The sequence below is a fragment of the Lithobates pipiens genome, unplaced genomic scaffold (assembly GCF_037356315.1).
Source record: "Lithobates pipiens isolate NorthernLeopardFrog02 unplaced genomic scaffold, aLitPip1_a1.2 Scaffold_47, whole genome shotgun sequence".
Lineage (NCBI taxonomy): Eukaryota > Metazoa > Chordata > Amphibia > Anura > Ranidae > Lithobates > Lithobates pipiens.
Window position 1 is genome coordinate 1,332,839 of NW_027507871.1, and position 23,879 is coordinate 1,356,717.

The following is a 23,879-nucleotide window of genomic DNA, read 5'->3' on the forward strand; positions in this document are numbered from 1 at the left end:
GAGGGGGACCTGTACACGTGTCTTCCTGAGGAGGGGGACCTGTACACGTGTCTTCCTGAGGAGGAGGACCTGTACACGTGTCTTCCTGAGGAGGGGGACCTGTACACGTGTCTTCCTGAGGAGGGGGACCTGTACATGTGTCTTCCTGAGGAGGGGGACCTGTGCATGTGTCTTCCTGAGGAAGGGGACCTGTACACGTGTCTTCCTGAGGAGGGGGACCTGTACATGTGTCTTCCTGAGGAGGAGGACCTGTACATGTGTCTTCCTGAGGAGGGGGACCTGTCCATGTGTCTTCCTGAGGAGGGGGACCTGTACATGTGTCTTCCTGAGGAGGGGGACCTGTACATGTGTCTTCCTGAGGAGGGGGACCTGTACATGTGTCTTCCTGAGGAGGGGGACCTGTACATGTGTCTTCCTGAGGAGGGGGACCTGTACATGTGTCTTCCTGAGGAGGAGGACCTGTACATGTGTCTTCCTGAGGAGGAGGCCCTGTCCATGTGTCTTCCTGAGGAGGGGGACCTGTCCATGTGTCTTCCTGAGGAGGAGGACCTGTACATGTGTCTTCCTGAGGAGGGGGACCTGTACATGTGTCTTCCTGAGGAGGAGGACCTGTACATGTGTCTTCCTGAGGAGGGGGACCTGTACATGTGTCTTCCCGAGGAGGAGGACCTGTACATGTGTCTTCCTGAGGAGGAGGACCTGTACATGTGTCTTGCCGAGGAGGGGGACCTGTACATGTGTCTTCCCGAGGAGGAGGACCTGTACATGTGTCTTCCCGAGGAGGGGGACCTGTACATGTGTCTTCCCGAGGAGGAGGACCTGTACATGTGTCTTCCCGAGGAGGGGGACCTGTACATGTGTCTTGCCGAGGAGGGGGACCTGTACATGTGTCTTGCCGAGGAGGGGGACCTGTACATGTGTCTTCCCGAGGAGGGGGACCTGTACATGTGTCTTCCCGAGGAGGGGCACCTGTACATGTGTCTTCCCGAGGAGGAGGACCTGTACATGTGTCTTCCCGAGGAGGGGCACCTGTACATGTGTCTTCCCGAGGAGGAGGACCTGTACATGTGTCTTCCTGAGGAGGGGGACCTGTACATGTGTGTTCCTGAGGAGGGGGACCTGTACATGTGTCTTCCTGAGGAGGGGGACCTGTACATGTGTCTTCCCGAGGAGGAGGCCCTGTCCATGTGTCTTCCCGAGGAGGAGATCCTGTACATGTGTCTTCCTGAGGAGGGGGACCTGTACACGTGTCTTCCTGAGGAGGGGGACCTGTACATGTGTCTTCCTGAGGAGGGGGACCTGTGCATGTGTCTTCCTGAGGAGGGGGACCTGTACATGTGTCTTCCTGAGGAGGGGGACCTGTACATGTGTCTTCCTGAGGAGGGGGACCTGTACATGTGTGTTCCTGAGGAGGGGGACCTGTACATGTGTCTTCCTGAGGAGGGGGACCTGTACATGTGTCTTCCCGAGGAGGAGGCCCTGTCCATGTGTCTTCCCGAGGAGGAGAACCTGTACATGTGTCTTCCTGAGGAGGGGGACCTGTACACGTGTCTTCCTGAGGAGGGGGACCTGTCCATGTGTCTTCCCGAGGAGGAGAACCTGTACATGTGTCTTCCTGAGGAGGGGGACCTGTACACGTGTCTTCCTGAGGAGGAGGACCTGTACATGTGTCTTCCTGAGGAGGGGGACCTGTCCATGTGTCTTCCCGAGGAGGAGAACCTGTACATGTGTCTTCCTGAGGAGGGGGACCTGTACACGTGTCTTCCTGAGGAGGGGGACCTGTACATGTGTCTTCCTGAGGAGGGGGACCTGTGCATGTGTCTTCCTGAGGAGGGGGACCTGTACACGTGTCTTCCTGAGGAGGGGGACCTGTACACGTGTCTTCCTGAGGAGGAGGACCTGTACACGTGTCTTCCTGAGGAGGGGGACCTGTACACGTGTCTTCCTGAGGAGGGGGACCTGTACATGTGTCTTCCTGAGGAGGGGGACCTGTGCATGTGTCTTCCTGAGGAAGGGGACCTGTACACGTGTCTTCCTGAGGAGGGGGACCTGTACATGTGTCTTCCTGAGGAGGAGGACCTGTACATGTGTCTTCCTGAGGAGGGGGACCTGTCCATGTGTCTTCCTGAGGAGGGGGACCTGTACATGTGTCTTCCTGAGGAGGGGGACCTGTACATGTGTCTTCCTGAGGAGGGGGACCTGTACATGTGTCTTCCTGAGGAGGGGGACCTGTACATGTGTCTTCCTGAGGAGGGGGACCTGTACATGTGTCTTCCTGAGGAGGAGGACCTGTACATGTGTCTTCCTGAGGAGGAGGCCCTGTCCATGTGTCTTCCTGAGGAGGGGGACCTGTCCATGTGTCTTCCTGAGGAGGAGGACCTGTACATGTGTCTTCCTGAGGAGGGGGACCTGTACATGTGTCTTCCTGAGGAGGAGGACCTGTACATGTGTCTTCCTGAGGAGGGGGACCTGTACATGTGTCTTCCCGAGGAGGAGGACCTGTACATGTGTCTTCCTGAGGAGGAGGACCTGTACATGTGTCTTGCCGAGGAGGGGGACCTGTACATGTGTCTTCCCGAGGAGGAGGACCTGTACATGTGTCTTCCCGAGGAGGGGGACCTGTACATGTGTCTTCCCGAGGAGGAGGACCTGTACATGTGTCTTCCCGAGGAGGGGGACCTGTACATGTGTCTTGCCGAGGAGGGGGACCTGTACATGTGTCTTGCCGAGGAGGGGGACCTGTACATGTGTCTTCCCGAGGAGGGGGACCTGTACATGTGTCTTCCCGAGGAGGGGCACCTGTACATGTGTCTTCCCGAGGAGGAGGACCTGTACATGTGTCTTCCCGAGGAGGGGCACCTGTACATGTGTCTTCCCGAGGAGGAGGACCTGTACATGTGTCTTCCTGAGGAGGGGGACCTGTACATGTGTGTTCCTGAGGAGGGGGACCTGTACATGTGTCTTCCTGAGGAGGGGGACCTGTACATGTGTCTTCCCGAGGAGGAGGCCCTGTCCATGTGTCTTCCCGAGGAGGAGAACCTGTACATGTGTCTTCCTGAGGAGGGGGACCTGTACACGTGTCTTCCTGAGGAGGGGGACCTGTCCATGTGTCTTCCCGAGGAGGAGAACCTGTACATGTGTCTTCCTGAGGAGGGGGACCTGTACATGTGTCTTCCTGAGGAGGGGGACCTGTGCATGTGTCTTCCTGAGGAAGGGGACCTGTACACGTGTCTTCCTGAGGAGGGGGACCTGTACATGTGTCTTCCTGAGGAGGGGGACCTGTACATGTGTCTTCCTGAGGAGGGGGACCTGTACATGTGTCTTCCTGAGGAGGGGGACCTGTACATGTGTCTTCCTGAGGAGGGGGACCTGTACATGTGTCTTCCTGAGGAGGAGGACCTGTACATGTGTCTTCCTGAGGAGGGGGACCTGTACATGTGTTTTCCCGAGGAGGAGGACCTGTACATGTGTCTTCCTGAGGAGGAGGACCTGTACATGTGTCTTGCCGAGGAGGGGGACCTGTACATGTGTCTTCCCGAGGAGGAGGACCTGTACATGTGTCTTCCCGAGGAGGGGGACCTGTACATGTGTCTTCCCGAGGAGGAGGACCTGTACATGTGTCTTCCCGAGGAGGGGGACCTGTACATGTGTCTTGCCGAGGAGGGGGACCTGTACATGTGTCTTGCCGAGGAGGGGGACCTGTACATGTGTCTTCCCGAGGAGGGGGACCTGTACATGTGTCTTCCCGAGGAGGGGCACCTGTACATGTGTCTTCCCGAGGAGGAGGACCTGTACATGTGTCTTCCCGAGGAGGGGCACCTGTACATGTGTCTTCCCGAGGAGGAGGACCTGTACATGTGTCTTCCTGAGGAGGGGGACCTGTACATGTGTGTTCCTGAGGAGGGGGACCTGTACATGTGTCTTCCTGAGGAGGGGGACCTGTACATGTGTCTTCCCGAGGAGGAGGCCCTGTCCATGTGTCTTCCCGAGGAGGAGATCCTGTACATGTGTCTTCCTGAGGAGGGGGACCTGTACACGTGTCTTCCTGAGGAGGGGGACCTGTACATGTGTCTTCCTGAGGAGGGGGACCTGTGCATGTGTCTTCCTGAGGAGGGGGACCTGTACATGTGTCTTCCTGAGGAGGGGGACCTGTACATGTGTCTTCCTGAGGAGGGGGACCTGTACATGTGTGTTCCTGAGGAGGGGGACCTGTACATGTGTCTTCCTGAGGAGGGGGACCTGTACATGTGTCTTCCCGAGGAGGAGGCCCTGTCCATGTGTCTTCCCGAGGAGGAGAACCTGTACATGTGTCTTCCTGAGGAGGGGGACCTGTACACGTGTCTTCCTGAGGAGGGGGACCTGTCCATGTGTCTTCCCGAGGAGGAGAACCTGTACATGTGTCTTCCTGAGGAGGGGGACCTGTACACGTGTCTTCCTGAGGAGGAGGACCTGTACATGTGTCTTCCTGAGGAGGGGGACCTGTCCATGTGTCTTCCCGAGGAGGAGAACCTGTACATGTGTCTTCCTGAGGAGGGGGACCTGTACACGTGTCTTCCTGAGGAGGGGGACCTGTACATGTGTCTTCCTGAGGAGGGGGACCTGTGCATGTGTCTTCCTGAGGAGGGGGACCTGTACACGTGTCTTCCTGAGGAGGGGGACCTGTACACGTGTCTTCCTGAGGAGGAGGACCTGTACACGTGTCTTCCTGAGGAGGGGGACCTGTACACGTGTCTTCCTGAGGAGGGGGACCTGTACATGTGTCTTCCTGAGGAGGGGGACCTGTGCATGTGTCTTCCTGAGGAAGGGGACCTGTACACGTGTCTTCCTGAGGAGGGGGACCTGTACATGTGTCTTCCTGAGGAGGAGGACCTGTACATGTGTCTTCCTGAGGAGGGGGACCTGTCCATGTGTCTTCCTGAGGAGGGGGACCTGTACATGTGTCTTCCTGAGGAGGGGGACCTGTACATGTGTCTTCCTGAGGAGGGGGACCTGTACATGTGTCTTCCTGAGGAGGGGGACCTGTACATGTGTCTTCCTGAGGAGGGGGACCTGTACATGTGTCTTCCTGAGGAGGAGGACCTGTACATGTGTCTTCCTGAGGAGGAGGCCCTGTCCATGTGTCTTCCTGAGGAGGGGGACCTGTCCATGTGTCTTCCTGAGGAGGAGGACCTGTACATGTGTCTTCCTGAGGAGGGGGACCTGTACATGTGTCTTCCTGAGGAGGAGGACCTGTACATGTGTCTTCCTGAGGAGGGGGACCTGTACATGTGTCTTCCCGAGGAGGAGGACCTGTACATGTGTCTTCCTGAGGAGGAGGACCTGTACATGTGTCTTGTCGAGGAGGGGGACCTGTACATGTGTCTTCCCGAGGAGGAGGACCTGTACATGTGTCTTCCCGAGGAGGGGGACCTGTACATGTGTCTTCCCGAGGAGGAGGACCTGTACATGTGTCTTCCCGAGGAGGGGGACCTGTACATGTGTCTTGCCGAGGAGGGGGACCTGTACATGTGTCTTGCCGAGGAGGGGGACCTGTACATGTGTCTTCCCGAGGAGGGGGACCTGTACATGTGTCTTCCCGAGGAGGGGCACCTGTACATGTGTCTTCCCGAGGAGGAGGACCTGTACATGTGTCTTCCCGAGGAGGGGCACCTGTACATGTGTCTTCCCGAGGAGGAGGACCTGTACATGTGTCTTCCTGAGGAGGGGGACCTGTACATGTGTGTTCCTGAGGAGGGGGACCTGTACATGTGTCTTCCTGAGGAGGGGGACCTGTACATGTGTCTTCCCGAGGAGGAGGCCCTGTCCATGTGTCTTCCCGAGGAGGAGAACCTGTACATGTGTCTTCCTGAGGAGGGGGACCTGTACACGTGTCTTCCTGAGGAGGGGGACCTGTCCATGTGTCTTCCCGAGGAGGAGAACCTGTACATGTGTCTTCCTGAGGAGGGGGACCTGTACATGTGTCTTCCTGAGGAGGGGGACCTGTGCATGTGTCTTCCTGAGGAAGGGGACCTGTACACGTGTCTTCCTGAGGAGGGGGACCTGTACATGTGTCTTCCTGAGGAGGAGGACCTGTACATGTGTCTTCCTGAGGAGGGGGACCTGTCCATGTGTCTTCCTGAGGAGGGGGACCTGTACATGTGTCTTCCTGAGGAGGGGGACCTGTACATGTGTCTTCCCGAGGAGGAGGACCTGTACATGTGTCTTCCTGAGGAGGGGGACCTGTACATGTGTGTTCCTGAGGAGGGGGACCTGTACATGTGTCTTCCTGAGGAGGGGGACCTGTACATGTGTCTTCCCGAGGAGGAGGCCCTGTCCATGTGTCTTCCCGAGGAGGAGATCCTGTACATGTGTCTTCCTGAGGAGGGGGACCTGTACACGTGTCTTCCTGAGGAGGGGGACCTGTACATGTGTCTTCCTGAGGAGGGGGACCTGTGCATGTGTCTTCCTGAGGAGGGGGACCTGTACATGTGTCTTCCTGAGGAGGGGGACCTGTACATGTGTCTTCCTGAGGAGGGGGACCTGTACATGTGTGTTCCTGAGGAGGGGGACCTGTACATGTGTCTTCCTGAGGAGGGGGACCTGTACATGTGTCTTCCCGAGGAGGAGGCCCTGTCCATGTGTCTTCCCGAGGAGGAGAACCTGTACATGTGTCTTCCTGAGGAGGGGGACCTGTACACGTGTCTTCCTGAGGAGGGGGACCTGTCCATGTGTCTTCCCGAGGAGGAGAACCTGTACATGTGTCTTCCTGAGGAGGGGGACCTGTACACGTGTCTTCCTGAGGAGGAGGACCTGTACATGTGTCTTCCTGAGGAGGGGGACCTGTCCATGTGTCTTCCCGAGGAGGAGAACCTGTACATGTGTCTTCCTGAGGAGGGGGACCTGTACACGTGTCTTCCTGAGGAGGGGGACCTGTACATGTGTCTTCCTGAGGAGGGGGACCTGTGCATGTGTCTTCCTGAGGAGGGGGACCTGTACACGTGTCTTCCTGAGGAGGGGGACCTGTACACGTGTCTTCCTGAGGAGGAGGACCTGTACACGTGTCTTCCTGAGGAGGGGGACCTGTACACGTGTCTTCCTGAGGAGGGGGACCTGTACATGTGTCTTCCTGAGGAGGGGGACCTGTGCATGTGTCTTCCTGAGGAAGGGGACCTGTACACGTGTCTTCCTGAGGAGGGGGACCTGTACATGTGTCTTCCTGAGGAGGAGGACCTGTACATGTGTCTTCCTGAGGAGGGGGACCTGTCCATGTGTCTTCCTGAGGAGGGGGACCTGTACATGTGTCTTCCTGAGGAGGGGGACCTGTACATGTGTCTTCCTGAGGAGGGGGACCTGTACATGTGTCTTCCTGAGGAGGGGGACCTGTACATGTGTCTTCCTGAGGAGGGGGACCTGTACATGTGTCTTCCTGAGGAGGAGGACCTGTACATGTGTCTTCCTGAGGAGGAGGCCCTGTCCATGTGTCTTCCTGAGGAGGGGGACCTGTCCATGTGTCTTCCTGAGGAGGAGGACCTGTACATGTGTCTTCCTGAGGAGGGGGACCTGTACATGTGTCTTCCTGAGGAGGAGGACCTGTACATGTGTCTTCCTGAGGAGGGGGACCTGTACATGTGTCTTCCCGAGGAGGAGGACCTGTACATGTGTCTTCCTGAGGAGGAGGACCTGTACATGTGTCTTGCCGAGGAGGGGGACCTGTACATGTGTCTTCCCGAGGAGGAGGACCTGTACATGTGTCTTCCCGAGGAGGGGGACCTGTACATGTGTCTTCCCGAGGAGGAGGACCTGTACATGTGTCTTCCCGAGGAGGGGGACCTGTACATGTGTCTTGCCGAGGAGGGGGACCTGTACATGTGTCTTGCCGAGGAGGGGGACCTGTACATGTGTCTTCCCGAGGAGGGGGACCTGTACATGTGTCTTCCCGAGGAGGGGCACCTGTACATGTGTCTTCCCGAGGAGGAGGACCTGTACATGTGTCTTCCCGAGGAGGGGCACCTGTACATGTGTCTTCCCGAGGAGGAGGACCTGTACATGTGTCTTCCTGAGGAGGGGGACCTGTACATGTGTGTTCCTGAGGAGGGGGACCTGTACATGTGTCTTCCTGAGGAGGGGGACCTGTACATGTGTCTTCCCGAGGAGGAGGCCCTGTCCATGTGTCTTCCCGAGGAGGAGAACCTGTACATGTGTCTTCCTGAGGAGGGGGACCTGTACACGTGTCTTCCTGAGGAGGGGGACCTGTCCATGTGTCTTCCCGAGGAGGAGAACCTGTACATGTGTCTTCCTGAGGAGGGGGACCTGTACATGTGTCTTCCTGAGGAGGGGGACCTGTGCATGTGTCTTCCTGAGGAAGGGGACCTGTACACGTGTCTTCCTGAGGAGGGGGACCTGTACATGTGTCTTCCTGAGGAGGAGGACCTGTACATGTGTCTTCCTGAGGAGGGGGACCTGTCCATGTGTCTTCCTGAGGAGGGGGACCTGTACATGTGTCTTCCTGAGGAGGGGGACCTGTACATGTGTCTTCCTGAGGAGGGGGACCTGTACATGTGTCTTCCTGAGGAGGGGGACCTGTACATGTGTCTTCCTGAGGAGGGGGACCTGTACATGTGTCTTCCTGAGGAGGAGGACCTGTACATGTGTCTTCCTGAGGAGGAGGCCCTGTCCATGTGTCTTCCTGAGGAGGGGGACCTGTCCATGTGTCTTCCTGAGGAGGAGGACCTGTACATGTGTCTTCCTGAGGAGGGGGACCTGTACATGTGTCTTCCTGAGGAGGGGGACCTGTACATGTGTCTTCCTGGGGAGGAGGACCTGTACATGTGTCTTCCTGAGGAGGGGGACCTGTACATGTGTCTTCCCGAGGAGGAGAACCTGTACATGTGTCTTCCTGAGGAGGAGGACCTGTACATGTGTCTTGCCGAGGAGGGGGACCTGTACATGTGTCTTCCCGAGGAGGAGGACCTGTACATGTGTCTTCCCGAGGAGGGGGACCTGTACATGTGTCTTCCCGAGGAAGAGGACCTGTACATGTGTCTTCCCGAGGAGGGGGACCTGTACATGTGTCTTGCCGAGGAGGGGGACCTGTACATGTGTCTTGCCGAGGAGGGGGACCTGTACAAGTGTCTTCCCGAGGAGGGGCACCTGTACATGTGTCTTCCCGAGGAGGAGGACCTGTACATGTGTCTTCCCGAGGAGGGGGACCTGTACATGTGTCTTCCCGAGGAGGGGGACCTGTACATGTGTCTTCCCGAGGAGGAGGACCTGTACATGTGTCTTCCTGAGGAGGGGGACCTGTACATGTGTCTTCCTGAGGAGGGGGACCTGTACATGTGTCTTCATGAGGAGGGGGACCTGTCCATGTGTCTTCCCGAGGAGGAGGACCTGTACATGTGTCTTCCTGAGGAGGGGGACCTGTGCATGTGTCTTCCTGAGGAGGGGGACCTGTACATGTGTCTTCCTGAGGAGGGGGACCTGTACATGTGTCTTCCTGAGGAGGAGGACCTGTACATGTGTCTTTCTGAGGAGGAGGACCTGTACATGTGTCTTCCTGAGGAGGGGGACCTGTACATGTGTCTTCCTGAGGAGGGGGACCTGTACATGCGTCTTCCTGAGGAGGAGGACCTGTACATGTGTCTTCCTGAGGAGGGGGACCTGTACATGCGTCTTCCCGAGGAGGGGGACCTGTACATGTGTCTTCCTGAGGAGGGGGACCTGTACATGCGTCTTCCTGAGGAGGGGGACCTGTACATGTGTCTTCCTGAGGAGGGGGACCTGTCCGTGTGTCTTCCCGAGGTGGGGGACCTGTACATGTGTCTTCCTGAGGAGGAGGACCTTTACATGTGTCTTCCTGAGGAGGGGGACCTGTACATGTGTCTTCCTGAGGAGGGGGACCTGTACATGTGTCTTCCTGAGGAGGGGGACCTGTACACGTGTCTTCCTGAGGAGGAGGACCTGTACATGTGTCTTCCTGAGGAGGGGGACCTGTACATGTGTCTTCCTGAGGAGGGGGACCTGTACATGTGTCTTCCTGAGGAGGGGGACCTGTACATGTGTCTTCCTGAGGAGGGGGACCTGTACACGTGTCTTCCTGAGGAGGAGGACCTGTACACGTGTCTTCCTGAGGAGGGGGACCTGTACATGTGTCTTCCTGAGGAGGGGGACCTGTACATGTGTCTTCCTGAGGAGGGGGACCTGTACATGTGTCTTCCTGAGGAGGAGGACCTGTACATGTGTCTTCCTGAGGAGGGGGACCTGTACATGTGTCTTCCTGAGGAGGGGGACCTGTACATGTGTCTTCCTGAGGAGGGGGACCTGTACATGTGTCTTCCTGAGGAGGGGGACCTGTACATGTGTCTTCCTGAGGAGGAGGACCTGTACATGTGTCTTCCTGAGGAGGAGGACCTGTCCATGTGTCTTCCTGAGGAGGAGGACCCGTACATGTGTCTTCCTGAGGAGGGGGACCCGTACATGTGTCTTCCTGAGGAGGGGGACCTGTACATGTGTCTTCCTGAGGAGGGGGACCTGTACATGTGTCTTCCTGAGGAGGGGGACCTGTACATGTGTCTTCCTGAGGAGGAGGACCTGTACATGTGTCTTCCTGAGGAGGAGGACCTGTACATGTGTCTTCCTGAGGAGGAGGACCTGTACATGTGTCTTCCTGAGGAGGAGGACCTGTCCATGTGTCTTCCTGAGGAGGAGGACCCGTACATGTGTCTTCCTGAGGAGGGGGACCCGTACATGTGTCTTCCTGAGGAGGGGGACCTGTACATGTGTCTTCCTGAGGAGGGGGACCTGTACATGTGTCTTCCTGAGGAGGGGGACCTGTACATGTGTCTTCCTGAGGAGGGGGACCTGTATATGTGTCTTCCTGAGGAGGAGGACCTGTACATGTGTCTTCCTGAGGAGGAGGACCTGTCCATGTGTCTTCCTGAGGAGGAGGACCCGTACATGTGTCTTCCTGAGGAGGGGGACCCGTACATGTGTCTTCCTGAGGAGGGGGACCTGTACATGTGTCTTCCTGAGGAGGGGGACCTGTACATGTGTCTTCCTGAGGAGGGGGACCTGTACATGTGTCTTCCTGAGGAGGGGGACCTGTATATGTGTCTTCCTGAGGAGGAGGACCTGTACATGTGTCTTCCTGAGGAGGAGGACATTGCTGGCGCTGCAGGATTTCAATCCATGGCGGTGTATTGTGTCACCAATGGTGTGTTTGGTGACTGGGGTCCCAACTGCCTTGAGATCCTTCACAAGCTCCTCCCATGTAGTTCTGGGCGGATCCCTCACTTTTCTCATGACCATCCTCACCCCATGAGGAGAAATCTTCCATGGAGCTCCAGACTGAGGACAATTGATGGTTAATTTGTATTTCTTCCATTTGTGAATAATCTCTCCAGCACTCGTCTCCTCTCACCAAGCTTCTTGCTGATGGTCTTGTAGCCCATTCCAGCCTTGTGCAGGTCTCCAATCTTCTCCCCGACCTCCTCTGACAGATCTTTGCTCTTCCCCATGATGGTGAGGATTGGAGGGAAGGGATTCTGTGGACAGGCGTCTTCTATACACATAACATGTTGTCGTTAGGAGAACCTTCTTACATTGACAGGACTGATCTGTGTACCACATGAGCACCTACTGGAGCCAGTCTGTGGGGGGAGGGTTATTGTTGGTTGCGGATCAAATACTTATTTTACTCCATTTATAACATTTGTATTGTGTGTTTTTTCTGGATTTTTGGTTGATTTTCTGTCTCCATCATATAAAATACACCTCTGATAACAATGATAGACCCTTCATTTCTATGTAAGGGGGCAAAACTTACACAATCCGCAGGGGAGACGATCGTTATTTCCCCTCTGTATATATATATATATATATAGATATGTGTGTATATATATATATACTGTATATTAGCTCAGTCATCTACTATGAAAGGTGCGGTGAGTCACATGAGCCGCTCTGGTTGTCAGGTTGTCAGGTTGTCGAAGTGTTTTTTTTGCTTCAGGGGAAGGAAATTCTCGAGATTTCTACCTACACAATTTCTGCCAATAAATATAAGTGGGTAGAAATGCAATACAGTATTTTTTTTTTTTTTAACCAAACACAGGAGGCACAGACTGCCTGAAACCCACACCAAATAATATAAATAAACCACAGCTACTTATTTCAGGCATGGAGGAATGGAAACAAAGTCGCAGCGCTCACCCCCGTCATCATTATTTAGTTCATCTCTTCCTATCCCTCCAGCAAACCCTTTAGATACAACTCTAGTCAATTTGTACATTTTTATATATAGATATGAATTTTATTTATATTTTATGAATGTTATTATTTTATTCTTATTTCCAGGCAGCAGGTGGAGCTCTTTGGTCCTTTCTCAGGGGTTTCCTCCGTCTCCTTTGCTGCTTTGTTGTACAAAGCCTCTGGTCTTAGAGAGTTCAGTAGCTCAAGCTGAAATGTACACAGGCAGACATGGCGATGAATCCTCCCTTACTAGGACTGAACTGCTTCAGGAACCTTTTGTCAGATATTAAAAAATATTAAAAAAAAAAACACATAAAACATCAGATCAGTCTAAAAACATACAACAGAAATAAAATGGACCTCATTGACCGTGTTTTAATGACTTCGTCAGGCTTCACTCCCCATTGTTTAGTTTAGCGTCAGGAGCCCATGGAAAAACTCGGTACTGCCGACCACATAGGGGTATTTAATTGACTCTGTGACACTGGGAGTTCATGGCCTGGTGTAAGCTGGGACCCCGGTGACTCTTTGCTCTCGGAAGTATAAGCAGCTGGGGTGGGGGAGGGTCTGCAATAAAGTGGACCTGTTGCTTTTCCCCACATAGGAACACGTTGACTTTAAGCCCTCTGGAGGGAAGCTGCCAGTTCGGCAATTCCTTGAAGTACGATGGCTCGTATATAATGCCGCGTACACTCGACCGCACTTTTCAACGGACTACGTCCGGCGGTCATCTCAATGGCTTTCGGCGGAGGTCCGACGGACTTTCTGAATGAAACGGACTTGACCGCACATGACTGGACTAAGTCTGTTGGAAAGTCCGTTTGTTCTGAACGTGATGACGTAAACGGGACTTGAAGAGGAGGTTCAATATCCAGTAGCCAATAGCTGCCCTTGTGTCGTATTTGGTCCGTCAGACCCGCACACAGACGAACGGTTTTCCCGATTTTTAGTCCATCAGACAGATTTGAAACATGTTTTATTTCTAGGTCCGTCTGATTTTTGGAGAAAAAAAGTCCGCTGGAGCCCCACACACACGATCGAATTGTCCGACGGACCAAGTCTGCCCTAACGTCCAATCGTGTGTATGTGGCATAAGAAGTCATTTGACTGGACCAAAGTCTTCTTCCAATCAAATTAGTTATTTTCCCCACATAAAAATATAAACTCCACATATACCAGAACAATCTACCACCCAACACTTCAGACTCCCAGTGTGGGCAGAAGAGCTAACACTCTACCACCCAAAACTACCACCCAGTGTGGGCAGAAGAGCTAACACTCTACCACCCAAAACTACAACCCAGTGCAGGGCAGAAGAGCTAACACTCTACCACCCAAAACTACCACCCAGTGCGGGCAGAGGAGCTAACACTCTACCACCCAAAACTACCACCCAGTGCGGGCAGAGGAGCTAACACTCTACCACCCAAAACTACCACCCAGTGCGGGCAGAAGAGCTAACACTCTACCACCCAAAACTACCACCCAGTGCGGGCAGAAGAGCTAACACTCTACCACCCAAAACTACCACCCAGTGCGGGCAGAGGAGCTAACACTCTACCACCCAAAACTACCACCCAGTGCGGGCAGAAGAGCTAACAATCTACCACCCAAAACTACCACCCAGTGCGGGCAGAAGAGCTAACACTCTACCACCCAAAACTACCACCCAGTGCGGGCAGAAGAGCTAACACTCTACCACCCAAAACTACAACCCAGTGCGGGCAGAAGAGCTAACACTCTACCACCCAAAACTACCACCCAGTGCGGGCAGAAGAGCTAACACTTTACCACCCAAAACTACCACCCAGTGCGGGCAGAAGAGCTAACACTCTACCACCCAAAACTACCACCCAGTGCGGGCAGAAGAGCTAACACTCTACCACCCAAAACTACCACCCAGTGCGGGCAGAAGAGCTAACACTCTACCACCCAAAACTACCACCCAGTGCGGGCAGAAGAGCTAACACTCTACCACCCAAAACTACAACCCAGTGCGGGCAGAAGAGCTAACACTCTACCACCCAAAACTACCACCCAGTGCGGGCAGAAGAGCTAACACTCTACCACCCAAAACTACCATCCAGTGCGGGCAGAAGAGCTAACACTCTACCACCCAAAACTACCACCCAGTGCGGGCAAAAGAGCTAACACTCTACCACCCAAAACTACCACCCAGTGCGGGCAAAAGAGCGCCTGTTGTAATAAACTGCTGGATGGTCAGAAATTCTTCATCATCAATGTTTTTTAAGATGGAACTCTGGCTGTACCAGCCACTTCCTCACTGACGCATTTCACTCCAACAAAGCGGACACAAAATCAGTAGAATGTTTGTAAAAAAAAAGCAGCCAGTAGGAAGGGGGTTAAAGCAATCCATGATAGGCACATTGACCCATTAGTGTCACCATAAGTGGGCTGTACCCACTTTACCTTCACTGCCCCAATCTGGCATCAAAGCTCCCAGAAATACCCAGATCTTCCAGTTATGGTGGAACACGTGACCATAATGCAGCGTTGGGTGCCAGGGGCAGGGGCAGACGCACCATTTGCCCAGACTATGCAGCTACACAGGGGTACTTTGGGACTTAGAAGCCTAGTTATACTAGATGTGGGCTGAGTGGTTGCTGGGATCCTCTTGTACTGTCATGGTGACATTCTTCATGAGGTCCTGGTGACATCATAGGTAGGTTGTACACACGTATGTACATCGCTCTAAGGCAGTTTCTCTTACCCTGCTGCTCCAAAAAGCCTCTATCCTAGGTGGAGGGTGGGAGCTCTGTATGCACATAGATATTTAGAAGAAAAGAAGGCTGGATGGCCGCTGTACCTGTAGTTCACCTTTTGTATCCGGCACCTGAATAAAGAAATTGCATAGGAGTGCGGCCGTCCAGCCTTCTTTTCTTCCAGGTTGTACACCTTGCATACACTGTCCTGCTGCTCCAATCTGCCACCAAAGCTGCCAGAAATCCCCAGTACTTCCAATTATCGGGGAACATATGCCCCTAATACTGGGTTCCTGATAAAGCAAACACACCATAAACACAAGGGTGCTCTGGGATGTTGGAGTCCAGTTATACCGGGTGATTGCTGGGAACCCCTTCTACTTTATGGGAAAATTCTTCATGATGTCATAACCATGGTCCTAGTGACATCATAGGTAGGTTGTACCCACCATCCCTCTAAGGCAGTTTCTCTTACCCTGCTGCTCCAAAAAGCCTCTATCCTAGGTGGAGGGTGTGAGCTCTGTATGCACATAGATATTTAGAAGAAAAGAAGGCTGGATGGCCGCTGTACCTGGAGTTCACCTTTGTATCCGGCACCTGAATAAAGAAATTGCATAGGAGTGCGGCCGTCCAGCCTTCTTTTCTTCCAGGTTGTACACCTTGCATACACTGCCCTGCTGCTCCAATCTGCCACCAAAGCCAAAAACCAACACTTCCGAAATACCCAGTATTTCCGATTATCGGGGGAACATATAACGCCCCTAATGCTGCATTGGGTTCCTTTTGGGGCAAATGCACCATATGAACACAAGGGTGCTCTGGGATGTTGGAGTCCAGTTATACCGGGTGATTGCTGGGATCCCCTTCTACTTTCATGGGAATGTCTTAACTATGGTCTTCAGAACAACATACTCAAAGAGGAGCTGGGAACAAGCTCAGTAGCTCAGGCGAGGGGGCGGGTCCCACACAGCAAGGCTTCCCTTGATTGGCACCCAACAGGAGCTGAAACTATAGAAATACAGAATGGGGCACCAGACCAAAACCGGGTGAAAGAGTCCAAGATTTTGTTACTAAACAAGTCATATAAAAACAGCCAACATGCTTCAGGCACCCCTCCCCCCTTCATCAGGGCTCAACACAGGATAAACCTTGGATGGACTCAGAGCAAAGCACATCTATATTAGAGCCGGTATTAAACTCGTCCATCCAGCAACGCCTTTCCTGCCTGCTTGACCGGCACTGAACCATAGCAATGCCTCTTCCACCTTCTCCTGGAGGTATAATTTAGAATGGAAGGAAAGGAGGTGTTTCCGGTCTGACTCCAGTTCCGTTTCTAAACTGCGGAAACCTTTCAGAATTCGAAGTGTTAATACTTTATTATTATCAATCACCAACATGGAAAGTAAATGAAGAGAAATCCAATCAATATTTGGGGTGCCCCTCCTCCCCCGCCTCTAGGTAGACTTGCGCACAGTTGGTGAAGGAACGTGGCAGGTAGGTTGTTCTATGTAGATCTTGGAGATGTAGGCACAGTTCTTCTGTGGATTTCCAATCCTTCATCCCAAACAGACTGCATGATGGTGAGATCAGGGTTCTGTGGGGGCCAAACCATCACTTCCAGGACTCCTTGTTCTTCTGACTTCTGTCTTAATGACATTGGCTGGATGTTGGGGGTGGTTGTCCTGCTGCGGAATAAATTTGGGGCCAATCACACGCCTCCCTGATGGTATTTACGGCATGATAGAGTAACGGATGCATTGTTGTTAATGAGAATTAAATGACCACAAAGCAGGATGAAGAGAAGATATTTCTGCCATGAAATGAAATCTAATTCATACAAATAATGTTTTTAAAACTTGAAAATTTTAACATTATTATTATTACCAATGTGATGGATCTTTTTATGTTTATCTGAAAAAAAAATGAACCTCCTATAAATGGAAATTACATCTCAAATATTGTTTTTTTCAGGTCATTGTTACTATCGACTTAGAAATGAATTCAACACGGATGTTTTGGGTTGTTTTACCAAATGCCGCAAGCCTTGCCTGTAAGTACCCCGGCAGTGTCCCAGTAGTGCCCCAGTAGTGCCCCAGCAGTACCGCGGTAGTACCCCGGTAGTGCCCCAGCAGTACCCTGGTAGTACCCCGGTAGTGCTCTGGTAGTGTCCCAGTAGTGCCCCGGTAGTACCCCGGTAGTGCCCCGGCAGTGCCCCAGTAGTGCCCCGGTACCTTCATATTCTTTATGAAAATGTTTTCCAAGATTCGGGGATTGGTGCCTTTGAAGGTAAGAACCATTTACATCGAGTTGAAGAACTGCAGCGTAAAAGTCATCACCACTTATAATTAATATTCCAACCTCAGAAGGCCACTGATCTGTTCAATGACGTTCAGAATTCCTATAAAGAGTGATACTCCAAGGGTTAACTTTTCTGGTAGGACTTTGTCAGCCGCCCCCCGCCCCCCACACTGGGGGAGAAAATGCAGAGCACGGGAAGTCTCCTCGGTCATGGAGGATGACCTGAGCTCCGTACAATGCAGAGAACGGGAAGTCTCCTCCGTCATGGAAGATGACCTGAGCTCCGTACAATGCAGAGCACAGGAAGTCTCCTCCGTCATGGAGGAGGACCTGAGCTCCGTACAATGCAGAGCGCGGAAAGTCTCCTCGGTCATGGAGGATGACCTGAGCTCCGTACAATGCAGAGCGCGGGAAGTCTACTCCGTCATGGAGGAAGACCTGAGCTCCATACAATGCAGAGCACAGGAAGTCTACTCCATCATGGAGGATGACCTGAGCTCCGTACAATGCAGAGCGCGGGAAGTCTACTCCGTCATGGAGGCAGACCTGAGCTCCATACAATGCAGAGCACAGGAAGTCTACTCCATCATGGAGGATGACCTGAGCTCCGTACAATGCAGAGCGCGGAAAGTCTCCTCCGTCATGGAGGATGACCTGAGCTCCGTACAATACAGAGCACGGGAAGTCTACTACGTCATGGAGAAGGACCTGAGCTCCTTACAATGCAGAGCGCAGGAAGTCTACTCCGTCATGGAGGATGACCTGAGCTCCTTACAATGCAGAGCGCCGGAAGTCTACTCCATCATGGAGGATGACCTGAGCTCCGTACAATACAGAGCACGGGAAGTCTACTACGTCATGGAGAAGGACCTGAGCTCCTTACAATGCAGAGCGCGGGAAGTCTACTCCGTCATGGAGGATGACCTGAGCTCCGTACAATGCAGAGCGCGGAAAGTCTCCTCCGTCATGGAGGATGACCTGAGCTCCTTACAATGCAGAGCGCCGGAAGTCTACTCCGTCATGGAGGATGACCTGAGCTCCGTACAATGCAGAGCGCGGGAAGTCTCCTCCGTCATAGTGGAGGACCTGAGCTCCGTACAATGCAGAGCGCGGGAAGTCTCCTCCGTCATAGTGGAGGACCTGAGCTCCGTACAATGCAGAGCACGGGACGTCTACTCCGTCATTGAGAAGGACCTGAGCTCCTTACAATGCAGAGCGCGGGAAGTCTCCCCCATCATGGAGGATAACCTGAGCTCCGTACAATGCAGAGCGCGGGAAGTCTCCTCCGTCATGGAGGATGACCTGAGCTCCGTACAATGCAGAGCGCGGGAAGTCTCCTCCGTCATGGAGGATGACCTGAGCTCCGTACAATGCAGAGCGCGGGAAGTCTCCTCCGTCATGGAGGATGACCTGAGCTCCGTACAATGCAGAGAGCGGGAAGTCTACTCCGTCATGGAGGACCTGAACTCCGTACAATGCAGAGCGCGGGAAGTCTTCTCTGTCATGGAGGAAGACCTGAGCTCCGTACAATGCAGAGCGCCGGAAGTCTACTTCGTCATGGAGGAGGACTTCAGCTCCGTACAATGCAGAGCGTGAGAAGTCTCGTCCATCATGGAGGACCTGAGCTCCGTACAATGCAGAGCGCGGGAAGTCTACTCCGTCATGGAGGAAGACCTGAGCACCGTACAATGCAGAGCACGGGAAGTCTCCTTCGTCATAGTGGAGGACCTGAGCTCCGTACAATGCAGAGTGCGGGAAGTCTCCTCCATCATAGTGGAGGACCTGAGCTCCGTACAATGCAGAGCGCGGGAAGTCTCCTCCATCATAGTGGAGGACCTGAGCTCCGTACAATGCAGAGCGCGGGAAGTCTCCTCCATCATAGTGGAGGACCTGAGCTCCGTACAATGCAGAGCGCGGGAAGTCTCCTCCATCATAGTGGAGGACCTGAGCTCCGTACAATGCAGAGTGCGGGAAGTCTCCTCCATCATAGTGGAGGACCTGAGCTCCGTACAATGCAGAGCGCGGGAAGTCTCCTCCGTCATAGTGGAGGACCTGAGCTCCATACAATGCTCCTCCGTCATGCCCCAACTTGGTGCAAAGTCAAGATTTTCATGGGTTCAGGGTCATGGGTTCATGGGTTCAGGGTCATGGGTTCAGGTTCAGGGTCATGGGTTCAGGGTCATGGGTTAAGGTTCATGGGTTCAGGGTCATGGGTTCAGGGTCATGGGTTCAGGGTCATGGGTTCAGGGTCATGGGTTCATGGGTTCAGGGTCATGGTTCAGGGTCATGGGTTCAGGGTCATGGGTTCAGGGTCATGGGTTCAGGGTCATGGGTTCAGGGTCATGGGTTCAGGGTCATGGTTCAGGGTCATGGGTTCAGGGTCATGGGTTCAGGTTCATGAGTTCAGGTTCTTGGGCACTGGTAAGTTTACCTTTTACCTTCATCATGTTAGAAACTTGGGTGATTCAGGTTGAGCATATGAGGAAATCATTCTAGGCAGACGTCATAACCTTGAGTTAGAAATAGTGCAAGGTATATAATAATAAGTAGGCAGGTTTTAGAGGGAAAGGATCAAACAACTTTTTTAAACTTTTTTTTTTTTCTCATATGTGATCTATATTCATTTATTTTTAATTTATTTTAATTCGTTATTTTCAATGGCGTCTTTACATTAGTGAAAAAAATGATCCACACTCCGATTGTTGCTCTTAAAATTCATTCATTCATTTTATTGAATAGCCACAGTGAACAAACGCAGATTAACTCAGGTCTCATAATTATGACTAAGGCCTTATAGGCTGAAACGCGTCAACTGACTTAATAAAATACATTTTATTGAATAGCCACAGTGAAAAAAGGCATATTAAGTCAGTTGACGCGTTTCAGCCTATAAGGCCTTAGTCATAACTATGACATCTGACTTAATCTGCGTTTGTTCGCTGCGGCTATTCAATAAAATGAAATCATTTTAAAAGCAACAACCGGAGTGCGGATGATTTTTTGCACATTACTCAGCCAGCGACTGAGGATCGATCACTCGCGAGCTCCGCGGTCTATGTGGTGTATGGGTAGCAGCACTGACTTTTCTGTTGGTCTTTACATAAAATACCGGACCAAACATATGAAATTGGGCGGCGGTGGCGCATTACTTCCTGTTTTTATATCAGGTCGGTGACACATTGTAGTACAGAAAGAAATGAGCCATTGATTTCCCAACATAAAGACGCATCTGCTGTTCTGCAAAAAAAGCTGCGCAACTTTCCAACCTCACATGACTTCAACACATTTCGGGAAGTTATTGCAAGTTTATATTCACTTCTTCCTAATTTGTGTGACATTTATGGTCTGCCCAGGACTGTACAATGTCCCTCAATCAAGTCAAAATTAACCACTTCAGCTCTGGTGTAAACCTCCTCATACATCAGAATAATGTCACTTCTTAAAGTGATACACACGCTGTATAACGTGCACCCTCCCTTCTATCGCTGTATGGGGGTGACGGCTCCGTAATTTAATTATTTTCATTTAAAAAAAATCCTATTGGATATCCAGCTGTCACATGACCCGGCTCTCTCCCAGCCTGTCTGCAGGGAAACATAAGTAGGAGGAGCTTCTAGCCCTCTGCTGCCGGTCACATGTTCAAAATAAAAAATAAAACGGCATTTGGAGTACAGAGTAAAAATAAATAATATCAATAAACTGTTTTAAATTGTCATACAAATCTTTACTATTTTTTGGCGATAACATGGTGCTGGCGGATTTCTGCCAGTCACAGGCTGTGTCCCGCCCCCTCCAGCCTGTCTCTTAGAATAAGAGGGAGGTGAAGCCTCCATTAATCTATATGCAATGCATTGTGTTTAGCTGGGCATGGAGGAGGAGGGGGGAGTGGCCTGTCATTGTGTATTTGCCCCCACATGTGTGACTCTATAGTGACATGGGCTGCTCAGGTGTGATAGGGAGGAAATGCTCAACATAGAAACTCGCTGAGAACTGAGCATGTGCAGAGCGGCCACCACTGCAAAAACTGCACTGGGGACATGGACAGGAGGGGGAGGTAGAGAGCAGCGGGATCAACCAGGATTATTGCAGAATACAGAAGCGGAAGGTCATAGTGATGAGTGAGGATGACCAGCATGGAATACGCCATTTATTAATCGTTTTATGATGGGGGTTTAGTGACACTTTAATATAACAAAGTAATAAATACCTGTTTTATGTTTGTAACACATTTTTTGGCAATATTATCTTGCAAAAAAATGGGGGGTGGGGCCGAGACTCGGCTCTGTGTTTAAATGGCTGCTTTCTGTGGGGGCACTTGCCGGGGGGAGGGGCCAGGAGTGGTAGTGAGGGACCCAAGAAGAGGAGGATCGGGGCCACTCTGTGCAAAACCAACTGCACAGAGTCGGGAAGTATAAAAACAAGACTTTAGTATCACTTTAAAGTGGAAGTCCAACCTATTCCTAACTAACCTTCTATCTGCTCCCGCCCCCCTTCCAATCCGATTCTCTCTACCCTGTGATAGGAAGATCTGGACACTTACCTATTCTGAGGGTCACATGATCAGTGTAGAGGAGGGACAGCCAACAACGCATGCCCCATAGTAAGTCTATGGATGACCTTGCCGCCCCGGCACTGATCTTCCCCGCTCTGTGACCGGAACAGAGCGCTCTCAGAATAAGTACAGAGCATCCGGAAAGTATTCACAGCGCTTCACTTTTTCCACATTTTGTTATGTTACAGCCTTATTCCAAAATGAATTCAATTCATTATTTTCCTCAAAATTCTACAAACATCCCCCATAATGACAACGTGAGAGAAGATTGTTTGAAATCTTTGCAAATTTATAAAAAAAATAAAAAAATCCCATGTACATAAATATCACAGACTCCTCCCATGTATACAAGTATCACAGACTCCTCCCATGTACATAAATATCACAGGCTCCTCCCATGTACATAAATATCACAGGCTCCTCCCATGTACATAAATATCACAGGCTCCTCCCATGTATATAAGTATCACAGGCTCCTCCCATGTACATAAATATCACAGGCTCCTCCCATGTATATAAGTATCACAGGCTCCTCCCCATGTACATAAATATCACAGACTCCTCCCATGTACATAAATATCACAGGCTCCTCCCATGTACATAAATATCACAGGCTCCTCCCATGTATATAAGTATCACAGGCTCCTCCCATGTACATAAATATCACAGGCTCCTCCCATGTATATAAGTATCACAGGCTCCTCCCATGCACCAGCTCCTCCCATGTACATAGGTATCACAGACTCCTCCCATGTACATAAGTATCACAGGCTCCTCCCATGTATATAAGTATCACAGGCTCCTCCCATGTACATAAGTATCACAGGCTCCTCCCATGTACATAAGTATCACAGGCTCCTCCCATATACATACATATCACAGGCTCCTCCCATGCACATAAGTATCATAGGCTCCTCCCATATACATACATATCACAGGCTCCTCCCATGCACATAAGTATCACAGGCTCCTCCCATGCACATAAGTATCACAGGCTCCTCCCATGTACATAAGTATCACAGGCTCCTCCCATATACATACATATCACAGGCTCCTCCCATGCACATAAGTATCACAGGCTCCTCCCATATACATACATATCACAGGCTCCTCCCATGCACATAAGTATCACAGGCTCCTCCCATGTACACAAGTATCACAGGCTCCTCCTATGTACATAAGTATCACAGGCTCCTCCCACGTTGTCATTATGGGGGATGTTTGTAAAATTTTGAGGAAAATAATGAATTTGATCCATTTTGGAATAAGGCTGCAACATAACAAAATGTGGAAAAAGTGAAGCTCTGTGAATAAACTCCGGATGCTCTGTATATGTATCTTTCTTTCACAGGGTAGATGGAATCGGGTCTAGAAGGGGGGTTGGGAGCAGCTTCAAGCTTAAAGTGGAGGGCCACCCTGAAAAAAAAAAAATATTAAAAATGAAAAAAAAAATCTAAAAAAAAAAAATGAAAAAATATTCTTTTTTTTTATTTACCAGAAATGCCTGTTGCTAGGCACATCATCCTAATCTGCCTCTTCCTCCTCCGCGGAGATCTTCTTTCTTCTCTCCTCCTCGCGTTGTCTTCTGGGTAATGGGTCGCGCTGTGTTCTGAGAACTGTGTGTCCCAGAACACAGCGCGTCCCATTCACAAAGCGCTGCGCGACACGCGCATGCGCAGTAGGAAACAGGCAGTGAAGCCGTAAGGCTCCACTGCCTGTTTCCCTTAGAAGGAATGGCGGCGCCGGGCGGCCGACATCGCGGGCGCCCTGGACAGGTAAGTCGGCTTATTAAGTCAGCAGCTGCAGTGTTTGCAGCTGCTGACTTTTAATTTTTTTTTATTTTTTAAACCGGCCCTCCTCTTTAAGAAATAGGCTGGACTTCCACTTTAATTCCCTAGTTTAAAATTATACTAAAATTATTTTTCTGATACAAAGTTTTTTTTGTTTTGTTTTCTTAATTATATTTCACATTTTCTTTTTATGTCACAGCAAAAATAATAATAATAATTTAATTTAAAAAAAAATTATTAAAAAAAAAGCTAAAATTTTGTAGTAAAATAATAGGGGAAAGGGGAGGAAGG

General features: G+C 51.6%; 1 protein-coding gene across 1 annotated transcript in view; it reads left to right on the top strand.

The window, feature by feature from the left end:
* The window catches only part of SCNN1A (sodium channel epithelial 1 subunit alpha), a 166,631-nt gene that overhangs the window by 98,627 nt on the left and 44,125 nt on the right, over positions 1-23,879 (top strand). Inside the window, exon 9 of the mRNA XM_077467097.1 lies at positions 16,920-16,998. Coding sequence (XP_077323223.1) covers positions 16,920-16,998 — 79 coding nt within the window. The remainder of the gene's footprint in view (positions 1-16,919; positions 16,999-23,879) is intronic.